This window comes from Seriola lalandi, unplaced genomic scaffold (assembly GCF_002814215.2).
Source record: "Seriola lalandi dorsalis isolate HSWRI2012SDOR001 ecotype SW California unplaced genomic scaffold, Sedor1 jcf7180002054095, whole genome shotgun sequence".
NCBI lineage: Eukaryota > Metazoa > Chordata > Actinopteri > Carangiformes > Carangidae > Seriola > Seriola lalandi.
In genome coordinates, this window is record NW_019524648.1 from 6449 (window position 1) to 22951 (window position 16503).

The window sequence follows — 16503 nt, forward strand, 5'->3', positions numbered from 1 at the left end:
ATTTCCTTTGAAGAAATTGTTTGTGGTTTTAGACGTTAACGTTGGAAAAGTAATTAAACTGCTGGAATCACTGTGCACATATGAAGGTAGCTGAGTCAAGAGAAGATGCCTGTAACTTTACCATCACAGGCCTGTACGAACTTGTAAGAACGACACATGCACATACTGGGAACCAGCAGGACTGGAGAAACCTGCTGCTGGTTCCCAGGTCAAAGACATGAAGTGTCGTGACAGAAGATTCATGGCATGTTCTTGTATTCTTGCCAACAAACCAACGAGTGTTCCTTCATCGTGTGCCAGGATTTTCCTTATATTTTGTGTAAATTAAATCAGTTTTAGGGATATAAACAGTTTATTATCTCCAACAGAATCAACAGAAATATTGAAGGTGCTGTTCCAAAAGAAAATTTAAACAACAGTCAAATGTTAATATTAAAATATTCCTTCTACATCATAGTCTGCATTTACACTCTGCCCCTCCCAGATTAGTTTCACCTGCCCCTCATTATCCCTCCCCCTCTGGTGTATTTAGTCTGTTTTCTTCTCTCAGTGTTCCAGTAGTTTCCACCTTCAAACTGCCAGTAATCAGCTGGATCCTTGGAGCATCTGAGGGGAAGAAATAACAGGAGACACTAAGATTCACTGTCAAGTCCTTAAAAAGTATGATTTCATTATTTTTTTGTTTACAATTACTTTAATAAAGCTTAAACAAATGTAATTTAAATGATCTGTACTGACAAAGAATGCTCTGACCTTCTGTGGCTGCTTTCTAATGTTCCACCGGACTAAACATCAAACACCTGAAGCTCATCTTCACAACTCTGCTGGAGCTCAACAGACTCGCTGTGCAGCCACGATGTAGGAGATACTGACAATGTGCCTGAAAATAATGGAGAAATATTGTCAGTCCGTCAGTCAGTCAGTGCTGCTGTGGTCCAGCCACAAATCTGACCACATAACTCTCTTCTCTGAAACTTCCTCTGGCTGCTTGTTGTGTTCAGGATACAATTGAAACAATCCTCCTGTTGGTCACAAAGCAGCTGCTGGTCCGGCTTCACAGAACATCTCACACATGCTGTTAGTTCACAATCCCAGCAGATCACACGCTGGAAATCTCCATGTGCCTGGAGCATTTTCAAAGTGTAGTGAGATGTGAGAGATTTTTAAAATGATGGTCCTATTTAAAAGAAAATAGACGTTAAAGCAGAGTGGCTTTAGGGCGTGGCTACCGCGTGATTGACACACAGAGGGACCTGCCTGTTAATCTGGATATGAGGTCAGAGCGATGTGTCAGACATTTGACTTGTTATTGTGTTTTCAGTTCATCAAAGTTAGCTCCAACATGTTGTTTGCCTGTAAATGTCTTGTTCTAAAAGACACTCAGAGGAGTCGGCGGTTCAATTTTTTCCGGTAAGTTCATTTTGTTTGAAGCCTGTTTCTTTGCAAGCCAAAATTAGCATCCCTGTTAATATCACAGTTCAGGTGAAGATGCACCTTGCTAACCAAGCTACGGTTTATATCTTGATAAGTCATGTGAACGGTGCAACATCTACTGGCCTGAATGCAAAAAGGGTGAATACAAATGTACAAACAAATTGAATGTAAGTATGAGGGAAAGCATGATTGTATTTTATAATCCAAGCATAGATTTATATACTGTAAAAGCAAATTTTCAGTAGATAACTCTGAAATACAACAGATAGAGGTCTTGATCATGACATCATCACTGTGGCTGCTTCACACACTGTTGATAGTATTAATTCATTATTTAAACATTTTAAACTAAAGTTCTGTCATCCAGTGCTGTTGGTCCTCCCCTCCTCTGTTCCTCCCCCTCCTCTGCCTGGACTACCTGTACCCAGGACCAGAGGCTACAGGAAGAGGAAGGTGACCTGAAGCTGCTGTGGCAGAGCGGGGGCGGCTGCCTGGAGGAAAAACCCTCCGGCTGCCAACGTCAAACATCTGCAGCAAGTGTGTCCAACCCAGAAGGATTGACACTGACCTCACTCACATTGCAGGTGTGTCACACTGTGACTGTTGGTGGAAAGACTGTGGAGGAGTGGAGGGAAGAGATGAAGAGAAGACAGGACAACGTTTTCTGTCTTCATTTACAACTTTTAATTGACATAAATTATAATTATTATATTTGATGTGTTGCAGTTGGAGTGGTTGGAGTTAAAGCCAATATAGAAAGTCTTTATTAAAAAGCAGCACTTTTATTACATCTATGAGGCTTGAATCAACAGTAATTAAAAAACAAACAAACACAAAAACAAACAACAAATATTATAATTATAATATAACATTAAAATGTGTTCTTTCATATTTCATAGTATATTTATATATAACTGACTTTTGCTGCCTGAGGATTTGTCTCGTCTGAGTCACTGAGTCATTTTCTAACACCTATTGTGTGGTCGATCTCAAAATAATAGATTAGTTCCGTAAACACACCATTGCCTTCGGAACCCTAGCACGAGATCTTCTGATTTCCGACCACAAAAGTATCTCCTGAACGCAGCATAGAAAGGACGCATGCGCAGTTCCTGCTTGAATTCGATTGGTCCGTTTCAAACTCAGACCGCGGCTGTGTTGTTGTGTTTAGCTCAACGTCAAGTTAGCACACAAACGACTATTTTTTCGTTTTTATACCTCATGTCCCACATAAAACCGCCAGGTGAGTATCTGTCCTGAGTAATATATCAGCTGTAGTGTCGTGTGTCGAGTTACTTTCAGAACAGTAAACGGACTTTTGTCAAAATACGGTATAAGTATCAGTTGACAGGAGCTAGCTAGCTGGTTAGCATGTTAGCTAATGAACGTGAATACAAAACAAACAATAAAAAATGGCTTTATATATCGACCGAGACAGATGGCGTTAACAAAGTGAGGATTCAGCTCGAGCTCGATGATAAGTAACCAATACTTATTCAATATAAAGTCAACTTTAAACCGTTTTCAGGTGCAGTTTGTGGACCAACTGTTGCTTAACAAAGGTTATTTCAACGCCTGTGCCAAAGTCACGTTAAATCCCTTAACGGTTTATTTAGAATAATAAAAAAGAAAAAGTCGATACCAAACCAGTTTCAAAGGGACCAGTTTTTATGAAGGGCGTGACACTCTGCGGGCTAACGTTAGAGCTGCTCCCCTTGAGTTTATGTGACGCCCAAAGTTAGTCCGAGTGACATCACTTGACCTTTTACCTTTTCGATACCTGATTTACTCTTTTTTTTCCTGTTGCAGGATGATGACGGATTTATGCCCGAACAACAGATCTCAGGTAGAGGTCGACGATTTGAAGAGAGTCCACTCATCAGATTTCTGCACCTTACCGGACTCACAGGTAAACCTGATCAATACTTCTACTACCGCCACTGGAGCCCGACCGATGCTGATATTAGGGAGTAAAAAAAATTAGGATATGTAGGTTTTACTTCAGTCTGTGCTCCAGGTATCAGACAGCAACTCAATCAAATGATTGCACTGTGGCAATTTATTCACGTGCAGGTTTTTACACTAAGTTCAAGAAGAACATAATCAGTATTAACCGTTTTACCCTTGTGTTGTTTTGTTCAAATATCAGCTGGTTCTCTCAGGATAACTGTATGAAACTAGAGAAATCCCTGTTTGACACGTATCCGTGCATTTTTCCCCATAAACATGCTGATGGTATTTTCCATTTCATGGACTTGTGGACTTCTGTGTCAGTAGTTGTTGCACAGCAGCGTGAAAGTCTGATTTCTTTATCTACCACCACCTTATTTAGCACCCATAAGCCCAGCTTCTCCCAGCATGCACTAGGTGTTAGCTGGATGAGCCACATTAACAATCACAGTCTTTCTGTAAACTAGGAAGTGAGGCCGCTCTAACTTCGAAAATTTTGAGACTGCTACTTTTGTGTAACACAGTTATTCCCTTTGTTTCCACTTGTCTTTAACTCCTGAACCACCAACTGATGGTTATGTTGTCTACTAATCCAGATGTGAGCTTCAACCTAATGCCAATAAATGTAGTATTTCACTTTGCTTTTGCTGTTTGTGATTAAACCCTGATCTGTCGTGCAGCGTTGCAGCATCGAGGAGAGAGAACACCTTCAGGTGTACCTCCGAATACGACCCTTCACCTCAGCAGAGAGCAGTAACGGAGAGTCACAGGTAAAAATAAAGAAAAATCAAATAAGCAGGGAGTTGATCAGAAATGAATACCAGTGACTTTGGTAGCTGCTTGGCTTCCTGGCTTGTACTTATTTTTAAAGTCGGCTTTGTTTTCCAGTTGAACTGTTCTGCTATTAAAGGTCAAAGATAAAATCCTTTTTGTTTTGTGTAACAGGACTGTGTTGCCATCGAGCCTCCTGACACGGTTCTGCTGAAGCCTCCCAGTCTGTCGCTCTCGGCGAGGCTGAGCACTGACAGATCACTGCCACAGACCGGACAGCGCTTCCAGTTCTCTCAGGTTTCTGCTTCCTTACAGATTAGAAAGCCAAACAAGTTTTATTTCCTCTGGCCACAGAAAGATTTCTTTTCTTTTCTCAGACTCATGTATTGAAAGAATCACTTTTGAATATGTGGTTATATTTGTATACGATCCATTTTGGTGCCTTTGAACCTAAAAACAGGGTCAGAGAAGTTTGAAGAATCCCAATTTGAAAGATGTGTTTGCTTCATTTTTAACATTAGCGATAAACTTTCTTTCCATCCTTGAACAGGTGTATGGTCCTGAGACGACACAGAGAGAGCTGTTTGAAGGCACGGTGAAGGATCTGGTGAAAGATGTTCTCGAAGGGGGAAACTCTCTGGTTTTCACTTATGGAGTCACCAACGCCGGGAAGACCTTCACATTCTTAGGTCTGTTCCACTGCCTCATACGTGCAGCGCTACACAGATAAAGACACATGCTCTGCTTTTCAACACTGAGATCTCAGTTTGTTGCTGATGGATGATCTAAGTATATTTTACAGGTGTTGCAACTTTAGTTAGTGTAGATTCTGCTTTGTTTGGTCTCTTTGTTTAGTTTATTTCTGTCTGGAGCGTTTAACGATGAGAGAAACGCCATAAACTTCCACACAGTCCAACGATTTGCTCCCGTCACCTTAGGTCCAGATGCTGATGCAGGTATCCTGCCCAGGTCTCTTGATGTGATCTTCAGCAGCATCGATGAACAGGTTTTCCCTGGGATGAGCATCAAACCTCACCGCTGCCGAGAGTTCACGCGTCTCACCAGGGAGCAGCAGGCCGAGGAGGCGCTGTTCAAGAGAAACCTCTTCAAGCTGTTGAAAGAGGTAACGTGGCCGTCCGGTCTGCCTGTTTAGACCTGTTTGTCTAAGTGATTGTTTTTGTGTCTTGTTTGATATGTTTTATAATTTCCACTGCTCTAAAATGTGCCATATATAAATAAACTTGTCATGTTTCCTCTTTCAGAGTGAGAGGAGCAACGCCAGCATTTTGAACGTGACCAATAAGACTCTCCTTGAAGGCAAGATTTACATTTGTCTTTTAATCTGTTTATCTGTTAATTAGTTAGTGGGTTTTTCTCTGTTTCTTGCACTGCAGGTGTAAATCAGCAGCGACACCAGCTGTGCACTGTTGATAAAGTTTAATTATTCTGTTTATATTTACAAAATGTAAAACCTCGGCAGTTTGGATTTTTGTAGTTTTCACTGTGGTTTTAAATAGTTTTATTCTGTATAAAGGTGAAGTATAAAGTTCAGTGTTTCCTCTAGGATTTTTTTCAGCAGTGGGGGGGCATACTCTCCGGGGGGGGGGTCCAATGTCAATAAAAATAAATACCTTTGGTTTGTGAAAAATAAATGTTACTTCAACTCTAACCAGTTGAAAATGTAAAAAGTAAAAAATAAATAAATGTGATGTGGCGGTGGTGCATTTGCAACAATAAAAAAAAAAAGAAATTTGAAGGCGTGGCGGCTATGATTTAGCAGTGGCTAAATGAATGTAGAGGAAACACTGAAGTTACTGCTGTTATTTTATCCACTATAATGAGGGATTTTTAATGTTTTGCAGCTCCCTCCATCCTGGGGACGTCTGTAGCAGCAGAGGACAGAATCAGCCTGGAGGTGGAAACAAACACCAAGTTCTCCGTCTGGGTTTCCTTCTGTGAAATCTACAACGAGAACATTCACGACCTCCTGGAGGTGGCGCCCAGCGCGGCCCCGCGGAGGACAGTGCTGCGCCTGTCGCAGGACGTCAAGGGCAACGCTTTTGTCAAAGGTTTGAAATGAAACCTCTGTTTTCTTACAACCGCTCCGACGTGTTTCTGAACACTGGGACAAACGCACACGTTAACGGTGGGAAACTTCTTCAACTTCAAAACAGCAAAAGTTCACGTGAATGTTCTGTTGGTGTGTCTGTGTTCAGACCTGCGTTGGGTTCAGGTGAACAGTGCAGAAGAGGCTTACAAGGTGATGAAGCTGGGCAAGAGGAACCAGAGCTTCTCCTCCACCCGACTCAACCAGCTCTCCAGCAGGAGGTGAGCACGACACGCAGCAGCACCGAGTGCAAAAATCTAATAATAATAATAATATAAATGATTTATTCCTACATCACCAACGATACTAGGAACCTTTGGTGTGTTCTGTTTATCTCACTACTTCTTATCCTCAGCTATAGTTGTAGTCACAATGAAATAAACACAGCTCACATTAAAAAGATTGATTACACCATTTTAATTCTCTCTCTGCAGTCACAGTATTTTCTCCATCCGTGTTTTGAGGATCGAGGACATCGGGACTCCGAGGGTTCACACAGTCAGTGAGTGAGTGAAACTTCAGATTTAACTGGCAGCGCTGTGCACAATAAAGTCTGGTAAACATTCAATAATGTTGAACGTGAATGTAAAGATTTTGTTTTTGTGTAAGGTCTCGTCTTCTTTACCTGGATGAATGTGTTTGTCGTCAGGTTGTGTCTGTGTGACCTGGCCGGCTCCGAGCGTTGCGCCAAGACCCAGAATAAAGGCGAGCGTCTGAAAGAAGCGGGAAACATCAACACCTCGCTGCTCATCCTGGGAAAATGCATCAACGCACTGCGACACAACCAGCAGGCCAAGTGAGATCATGACCCGTCAACTTTCTTTTCTCCTACAGCTTCTACTGCTGTGTGATTATTATGTCTCTCTTTAACCTCCAAAAACAAAACAAAGGAAAAGATAAACCCACTTTTCAGAAATATTTTTCTCAGGAGTTTGTGGAGTCACCAACACTTTTGCTGTCACAACTTCACGATCATATGCGTCTGTCGGATTATTTTTGTAATGAATGCGTCTTTAAATCAGTTTAAGACTGCAGCGTCTCCACATATATCGAAGCTAACCGTGTGTCTGCTCCCGCCGTCAGGCTGCTTCAGCATGTTCCCTTCAGGGAGAGCAAGCTGACCCACTACCTGCAGGGCTTCTTCTGTGGTCGAGGTAAAGCTTGTATGATCGTCAACATCAACCAGTGCGCCTCCATGTACGACGAGACGCTCAACGTCCTCAAGTTCTCTGCTGTGGCGCAGAAGGTGCGTATTTTATTTTCTCTTTTTATCGTGCGTTCATTCAATCAATCAGTCAGGAGCTAACCCGACTCTGTTTCCAGGTTGTGGTTCTGTCCACACGGCCCCCTCCCATCATCCCCCAGAGATCTGCCAGCGAGGCATCCGTCATCACCAGCAGCGGTGAGAAGAGGGCTGCCCGGAGCAGCAGGAGGAGCTCCTTGAATGGCTGGGAAAGCAGCCTGGAGGATGTGCAGGTGGGTTGAGGGTCCTCGTTCACTACTTTTTTATTTTTACAGCTCTTGAATCATAACAAGTGAAATCATGGTGTTATTAAAACGTGTTCTCCAGGAGGATGTGGGCGATGAGTGTGAGGAAGAAGACGGCCTGATGGAAGTAACCGTGGATCAGACAGGCAATGAAGAAGACGAAGACAAAATTCTCCTGAGTAAAAAGATGCACCAGGTCAGTCTCCTCGTGTTTTACCGTATCATTAAAGGAGAGAAGAGATTTTTAGATTCCTGCACAGAGTGAAACATCAGGGAGGCAAGAAAACATTTAGAGAAGATAATGACTTGTGTTTCAGGAGTACTGGAGAGGCCCAACCGTCTTTACTAAACTTTTCACTGTTCCCTGCTTTATATGATTCTGCCTCCACACTGTGAACAGGAAGGAGGTCGGGAGGTGGGAAAGAAAGTATTGTAGATACAAGGTTTCATGTTTGGATTTTCTCTCATGTTTCTACTGGCGCCGCGTCATATGACGGCCGTGTGTTGCCCGTGTTCAGCAGTGTTACTGAAATAACAGGACGTGGTTGTGTGTGCGGCTCCTCAGAGGCAGGTGGCGCTGTTGAAGCAGCTGCAGGTGCAGCTGAAGAAGGAGCGGGCCGAGAGTCTGCTCCTGGAGGCGCGAGTGAGAGAGGAGATCAGCAGAGAGTTCTCCGAGCTTTTCTCTGAGATGCAGAACGACTACAGGTGAGACATTTCTTCTTCTTCTTCTTCTTGTTTTATAATGCACATGTCCACCTGTGGTCTGTAACTGCACCGCCTCCCATTCATGTGATTACCAGAGTTTTCCCAGTTTTACAGGCCTGTTAGTGTGTTCATGATTTGCAGATTTTCATAATAAAAGCATCAGTCATATGATTTAATTTAATACTTTACAGAACAATACATTGTCTGACATAAGAACTCACACCCTAAAAAATAAATAAAAGTAATTAGAATTAGAATGAATAAATAGAGAGACTCACATTTCTCACAGAGGCGTTTACAGCATGAAGGTGTTTGGAGGGAATATAACCGACAGTTTCAGAGACAGTCCATTATAACGACACAGTTTTCCATCAACATATTATTTAACAGTCGTCCACCTTTGTGTAAAAGCGTCTGTTTTCACCTGTAGACTCGCAGCCGTTCGTTCAGGCTCTGAACCCACTGAGTTACGGTTGGAGGTTTTGTATCTTTCCACTTCATCGATATTATTTTCTCGTAAATCAGAATAAATATTCGCTTTACATTTCTGTGATCTGCGTTATACTCCTCGTCAGGTCCAGCTCCTAACAAACTTCTTTTCCAGATTCATTGGGCTGACCCTAAAGATACGCCTTGCTTTTTCAAATGTCATATAAGTGTGTGTGTGTGTGTGTGTGTGTGTGTGTGTGTGTGTGTGTGTGTGTGTGTGTGTTTTTGTGCAGTGACCGTCTGGGGAGAGAGCGGGAAATCCTGGAGGAGCGAGCGGAGAGGAGGCTCGAGATCTTCAAGAACCTTATTGACAAAATGGCCAAAGCTGGAACCGGTCACAACGCAAACGTCATGGTAACACAACCTCTCTCTCTCTCTCCCTCTGTCTCTCTCTCTCCCTCTGTCTCTCTCTCTCCCTCTGTCTCTGTCTCGCTCTCTCCCTCTGTCTCTCTCTCTCCCTCTGTCTCTGTCTCTCCCTCTGTCTCTGTCTCTCCCTCTGTCTCTCTCTCTCCCTCTGTCTCTGTCTCGCTCTCTCCCTCTGTCTCTCTCTCTCCCTCTGTCTCTGTCTCTCTCTCTCTCTCCCTCTCCCTCTCCATCTCTCTCTCCCTCTGTCTCTGTCTCGCTCTCTCCCTCTCCATCTCTCTCCCTCTCTCTGTCTCTGTCTCTCCCTCTCCCTCTCCATCTCTCTCCCTCTCTCTCTCCCTCTGTCACTCTCCCGCTCTCTCTCCACACACACACACACACACAAACACAAACACTTATATTGTGGGAATGTGCTCGCTAATCTCCCTGATTAATTTCTCTCATGTTCACTTCCTCCTGCAGGACAAATCTCTGGACTCCTTCTCCTCTGACCTGGCGGGTATAAAGGAGGCCGCTGAAGCTGCTCATAAGTGTCTGGACTCGGGCCAAGCGGGGCGTCGTGGAGACGGGAGCGACGCCGTGGAGGAACTGGAGAGGAAGGTGTTGGAACTGACCAAGCACCAGCAGATGGCTCACAAACACAATGGTAAACGCACATGAGAGTCCATCAGCGTGTTGTGGGGTCCAGAGGATATTTCTTCATAGGAAAGTAGTTCTACGTGTGTTCTGTGGATTAGAGACTGGAAGGAAACTCTACATTAACATGCGTCTCAGGTGAACAAGTGTTCAGCTCTGAGTTTGTCAGTTCACACCTGGAGTTAAAATGCCTCTCCAGTGAGTGAGGTTCCTCTTCCCATGTCAGTCCTCGATGCATCTTGGGTGTGTTCACACCTGAACCTAGTGCTGACCACTTGTGATCGGATCACCTGAGACAGATGTTGATACCAGGGCTGATCCTCTGCTGATCTTTTTCAAATGTAAATTTTCAGTGTTTTTGAGAACCACAAAAAAAAATTAAATTCACAACTTGATAAAATCTCTATTTGTATGGAAAGATAGATAGATAGATAGATAGATAGATAGATAGATAGATAGATAGATAGATAGATAGATAGATAGATAGATAGATACTTTATTGATCCCCTAGGGGAAACTCATGGATGACATGTTATGGACATCTAAAAGTTGTCGTCGTACAAAATATTTCAGTGAGACTTTGAGTGTGTTTGTCTCTGACTGACTGTAACAGCACATTGAATATAGAAATGTTAATAATTAGACGACCTACACATTAGCATCATAAACTCGCTTTGACCCTGTAACGTGTTTTTAAAGTGATAGAGACACTCTTCAATACCAGTGTGTGTTTCCTGTGTTGGTGAAGGAGAAACCAGCGGAGAGGAGGATGAGGAGAAAAGGAGGCTCCTCTTCCAGCTCCAGGAGAAGTCGTCACAGATTGTCCTGCTGGAGAAACGAGTGGAGGACCTGCAGAGGGAGGCGGAGCCGAGCTCGCAGGGCCGCCGCCCCCTGAGAGACCGGCTGCAGGTTAGCGTGACTTTCCGACCCCGAGTCTGTCCTCTGGCTTACACACTATTAGCCCGATGTTTGTAACCGGGTGACGGGCTTACTCATCTAGGTCAGCTGGGTGAGCATCGAAAATATGTGACTGTATTTACTGAGAGAGAGAATATAACATGATGACATCATGTCTACTCTATGTGCATGCAGAAGATGAATAATGTGGGTTTAGCAGGTGATGCACTGTGTTTTAATTATATTCAGAACCAGTTGAGGTTCTACCTGCAGCCACAGGAAACAAGGTGCAATCAGCTGTTTACAATATCAGCCCAACAAATCCAAAACCTGCCCTTTAAATCATCAATGTTTCAAGTAATTATTAATTATTAAATATATGAATTTAAAATATACCAGATTCTCTCTTCTTTTCTTTTATTGATTCCTGGTGCAAAGGAATCAATCAATCAGTTGTGTTTTGGCAGCTGCTTCTCTGATCTGGGAAGTTCGAGTCTTTGTGTTTGTTTTGTCCCTTTTGAAATAAAGGAAATAAACTTTAATAAACTCTGACACTAATGTTTCATCTATGTTTACCTGTGTCATCTGTTTAAACACTAAAATAGTAATTAATCAGTGTGTCCTCACACCCAGGAGGCGTTGACCTCCCTCGAGGAGGAGCAGAAGGCCAGAGAAGACGCCCTCACCGCTCTGGAGTACCAGACGGTCGGCAAAGAGGAGGCACTGGCTTCCTTAGAGGAGGAGAGGAAAGCGAGGGAGGAGACCCTCGCCACACTCGGGGAGGTGAGGCGAGGCAGAGGGGAGGTGGAAGCCTCGCTCGACGAAGAGAGGAGAGACAAAGAGAAAGCCGTGGCAGGCCTCGCAGAAGAGAGGCGGCGCAGAGAGGAGGCGCTTGCTGCTCTGGAGGAGGCTCGGTCGGCTCTGGAGACGGAGAGGAAGGAGAGAGGAAAGAAGCAGCAGGAGGGCGAAGCGCTTCAGCAGGAAGTCAGAGAGCTGACTGACAAACTGGAAGCTGCAGAACGCCAGGTGGGTCATGGTGTAGTTTTTTAACCATATGCTAAAATGAAACTAAATCCTCCACCAAACAGAAGAAGTTAACCTCCTTGAAAACCAGGGTTTGTAGTTTTGGGGATGGAGCTGGAAATGATCCTCATGTAAATATACCATTAGTGCTGAATGTGTAGAGAGGTCTGACGTTTGAGTTCTTCCTTACACGAATAAAAGAAAGTGATGTTTGTGGAAATGACTGCAGGTGACGAGCGAGACGGAGAGAGCCGAACGAGCGCTGGTCCAGCTGCAGTCTGCTCGGAAACATCTGGATGAACACTCCAAGCAGATCCAGGAGAAGACGTCCCAGATCCACACCCTGACGCAGGAAGCTGAAGGCCTGACGCAGGAACTGCAGACCACCGCAGCGTCGTCTGACGGCGTCAGCGCTCGGCTGAGAGACGAAGCGTCGGAGCTCAGGAAGAATCTGGCTGACGAAAAGGAGAAAAGCGAGAGAAGTCGCAGACGAATGCCGGAGCTGGAGCGTGAGCTCGCACAGGCAAAGGAACAGCTGGCGCACAAGCAACAGCTGGAAGAGTTTAATGAGAAGCTCAGTCAACAGAACGAAGCTTCAAAACAGCAAATTGAAGAGCTGAGAAAGAAGCTTGAGGAGCAAGAGGAGCTCCGCTCCAAGCTTGAATGTCAAGAGCTCGCTTCCAGAGAAGAAGTCGAACAGCTGAGAGCAAAACTGGAGGAACAAACGCAGGCCTCAGAAAAGCAGGTGGAGGATCTCAACGAGAAGCTGCGAGAGCAGAAAGCAGAGTCACAACAGCTGCTGGAGGAGCTAGAACACAAACTGAGCGAACAGAAAGAAACCTCCGACAAACTCTTAGACGATCTGAAGCGGAGGATTAGTGAACAGGAGCAAACTGTAGAGCAGCTCAAGGCCGAGCGAGGAGAGGCTAAAGGTTCGAGCAGTTCCTGCAGCGCTGCTGCTGAAGAAGAGCTCAAGAGGTTGAACTCTGATCTCCAGGCAGAGGTGGCGTCCCTGAGGGCAAAGCTCTCCAACATGGAGGAAACAAAGGAGTCTCCGTGCAAACCCGAAGCTCAGCGAGCCTCTTCAGAGACGGATAGAACGCTAAAGGAAAAGGACGGACAGATGGAGGAGAAGCTAGCAGAGGCGGAGAAAGCGTCCGCAGAGAGAGAGGCAGAGCTGCAGAAAAAGCTGCTGGAGGCAGGAGCGCAGGTAAGAACCCTGCAGAAGAGCCTGAAGGAGGCGCAGGAGCGGCGGGAGGAGGAGGAGAGCCAGGCGGTCCAGGAGGCCCGGCGCAGGGAGGCGGAGCGGCGCCGGGAGCTGCTGGCCGTCGCACATGAGGCCATCGCTCAGAAGGACGAGGAGCTGGAGAAGAGAGCCGAGGAGATCAGCAGGTAACCGACGTCTCTTTATATATCTTTTATTTTTAGTTTATTTTATTATATTATTATTATTATTTTTTTTTTTTCATTTTTATTTATTTTATTTATTAATTTTATTTTTTCATTTCTTTAGTTTCTATAGTTATTTATTTGTTTACTTACTGACATCTATTTTTCTCTTATTCATCTATTTACTATCTATCATCTTATCTGTGTATTTACTGAGTTATTTTGGGATTGTTTCACCCAGGTGCCGTCCAGGTGAAGTGGGTGGAGACTCTAGTATTAAGGGGTAAATAAAAACCCTCTTTCAGGCAGCGACATGTTTTTAAGTTATGAGGAAACATAATAATAAAGATTTGATCACAAAACAATAAAAAGGCTAAGCAGTTAAGGTCAGCTGATAATGTTACTGATGCTAAAGCTGATGTGGTTTAGACTTTATCTGATGCTCCACCAGAGAAATTAAAGTCCTCACCTGTAAACCAGAGGTTGAAGTCATAAATAATTCTGGGCTGTTCTCTTTGTGGCAGAGGCTGTTTATTTCCAGAGTCAATATATTAGTTTTAAATAGTAAGAAAAACAACAACAACAACAACAACAACAGAAAAGCAAAAACAAAGAAGCTTTAAATTCCTGTGACACAAGATCAACTTTGTCTGTTCTTCTTCACCCAAACTATATTCTTTTCACTGGTAGGCTGCTGTTTTCATTATTTCTTAAGATTTTAATAGTTTGATAAACGACGTGAAATGTTTTCTGAAATACTCAAGAAAGAGGTAATTATATATAATATTTAGCAAGTTTTGTCTCAGTGCTGGCGTTTAATGCTAATATGTTTAATATCTAAAGTGTAATGCTGTTATAATGGAGTCCATCAGTTTAACTGTCAGGAAACAGCGTCTCCAGATTACAGTATATATTGTTCTGTTGGTAATTATCTCTCTGTATTACCTCCACTCATCTTTTCTCCACTAAACTATATTAGATTGTCATTGTGAAATAGATTTTTCCCTCCATTATCTCACCTGTCCTCCCTCCACAGGTAGCTCAGGGTCCAGGGAGAGTTGTTTTAATTCAAAGTCTCAGGAGCCTCGATGTTGCTCCGCACCACAATGCACCTCCCTGTCTCAGCTTCTCATTGTTTTCTCGTCTCATTCCTCCAGACTAAAAGAAAGCGCCAAACGGGACTCAGAGAAAGTCAAGAGCCTCGGCGTCGACCTCCAGAGGAAAGAGGACGACACCTCAGACCTCCGAGAGAAACTGGCCGACTACAAGAAGCAGATCCAGCAGGTCCAGAAGGAGGTACACACTCCATTTACCTGCAGCCTGAAATGATTCAGTGATTCAAACTGTTGCAGTCCTTTACTCTTTTTAAAGCTCGCTCTGTCTATTTATTTATTTAGCTTGAAATGCCACATCACCGGATACTAAAACACTTGTACTTCCTGACAAGTTTTATCCGAGTGCCATTAGAGAAATAGTACATGCACCTATTCTACTTTTATACCTGTTTTTATACTATTTATTGTTAGTTTTTATTCGTTTATACGGACTGTCATGTGTCTGCTTGTCTGTAGTTGTGGTGACTGAACGACTGTGTTGCTGTTTTTTCCCTGAAGATTTCGGCCATGAGAGAAGAGGAGAAGCTTTTGAGGCAGAAACTGTCTGACGTGGAGAAAAGCAAGAAGCAGCTTCAGTCTGAGGTCGCCGGCAGAGACAGAACCATCCAGCAGCTCAAACTGGTGACGTCATCCGTCTTTTGCATCTTCTTGTTGTGTGATTGATTTCCCGCCGGCTGCCTTCGTGCTGGTGCTCTGCACGATGTTTTACTCTCCTCCTCTTTCCCGCTCTTTAGGAACAATCATCCGAGGCCAAGTCCGACCAGACGCTGCAGCTCTACCAGAAGTCCTGTAAAGGTAAAACACGTGTGACTTTCAGTCCTTCCAGAAAGCCGCGATGTCTCGATCGCAATGATTAACGGAAATTCAACCAATCCCCGTCAATTCTATGCGACTTTGCGTTTTTGTCCAATCACCGCAACTTTTACGCAACTGTGACCAATCATCAAAGTTTCCCGCTAGTTGAACCAATCACACCAGTCCCTGGTCAAAACCATGATGATGTCACCAAACTCACTTCCTGGTTTCTGGCGTTGAAGCACGTTGTGAAGCTGCAGACGTGTGACATGAACGTCTCACACTCACCAACACACACTGTGAAAGACGTGTGACGCTAGTTCCTCGATGTTTCAAACGAAAGCAGGGTTTGATAGTTTCACCTTTATAAATGGATAAATTGATGAGGTGATTATAAAGATCAGCTCTACCTGTGATTAACACGGAGCTGTGAAGACTGGGTCACCACCTGCACCGACCTGGATTCATTGTCACTGCTACAAGTTGCTGCCAAATCAGGTGTTTTATGCAGCTAATTTGTGTCATGATCTCTCGATGTGTTGTGTTTCTCTCATTAATTATTCGGTTTAAATACTTTAAGGGAAAAAATAATATTTTCCAGGGTTGAAAATAAAAACTGAAAATCCTGAGAGTCTTTCAGCTGAAAAGTCCTGGAGTAAAACAATGAACGTGCTCGGCAGCTGACCTCTGACCTGTTTATGGAAAGGAGAAAACTTCCCTCTGGGATCAACATGTTACAGTAAATTTATATCTGTGTGGGGGCAGGGGTGGCGTTCTGCATGTAAACCTCCACCTGCTGTGTGTGTGTGTGTGTGTGTGTGTGTGTGTGTGCGCGTGTGTGTGTGTGTGCGTGTGTGTGTGTGTGTGTGTGTGTGTGTGTGTGTGTAGACCTGGAGGCCAAGGAGCGTGTGATCGAGGACATGCGCTTGGCTCTGACGGAGCAGGAGGAGACGCAGGAGGAGATGGAGAATGTCCTGGAGGAGAAACTCGACCTCGTGCAGGAACTCTCCGGTGGTGAGATCTGAAAACTCGGAGGAAGAACGTGGATTTAATTGTTTTTGATTTTGGGGTTCGGTCCATGCGCAGCTTAGTCTAATCCTCTTATCCCTGCGAACTGCAGAGAAACAACCGTGTTCACGAGAGGCAACAAAACATTTTAATTGGATGTCAGAGTCGGGTCATTCAGTCGACCTGTTGTTATCCAGAAACACTTGGTGTGAAATGATGACAGGAGACAATAAGACACCTCAAGATAACTTAACTTAAGCAGACCTTTATTTCACTGATAACAAAAGCAGAAAAACACTGAGAGGATGAAGAAACTCAGGCTCACAGCACTGA

General features: G+C 44.1%; 1 protein-coding gene and 1 long non-coding RNA gene across 2 annotated transcripts; one reads left to right on the top strand and one right to left on the bottom strand.

Annotated features, from left to right (window-relative positions):
- Positions 1–333: 333 nt before the first annotated feature.
- Positions 334–1150, bottom strand: LOC147819301 (uncharacterized). Its single transcript, XR_015437065.1, has 2 exons — positions 754–1150; positions 334–606 (listed from the first exon to the last, which is right to left on the bottom strand). It is a non-coding gene; the product is annotated as an uncharacterized LOC147819301 (long non-coding RNA).
- Positions 1151–2574: 1424 nt separating this feature from the next.
- LOC111652875 (uncharacterized) lies at positions 2575–16453 on the top strand. The gene is made up of 24 exons (XM_023403261.2): positions 2575–2677; positions 3244–3343; positions 4065–4154; positions 4330–4452; positions 4706–4844; positions 5094–5278; positions 5418–5472; positions 6018–6224; positions 6372–6483; positions 6697–6768; positions 6912–7058; positions 7346–7508; positions 7586–7738; positions 7833–7946; positions 8316–8455; positions 9178–9298; positions 9770–9953; positions 10692–10852; positions 11474–11866; positions 12093–13255; positions 14410–14548; positions 14866–14988; positions 15102–15162; positions 16051–16453. Exons 2-24 carry the CDS (start codon positions 3245–3247, stop codon positions 16185–16187), a joined length of 4281 nt encoding a protein of 1426 aa, XP_023259029.1. The 5' UTR covers positions 2575–2677; position 3244; the 3' UTR covers positions 16188–16453.
- The last annotated feature ends 50 nt before the right edge of the window (positions 16454–16503 follow it).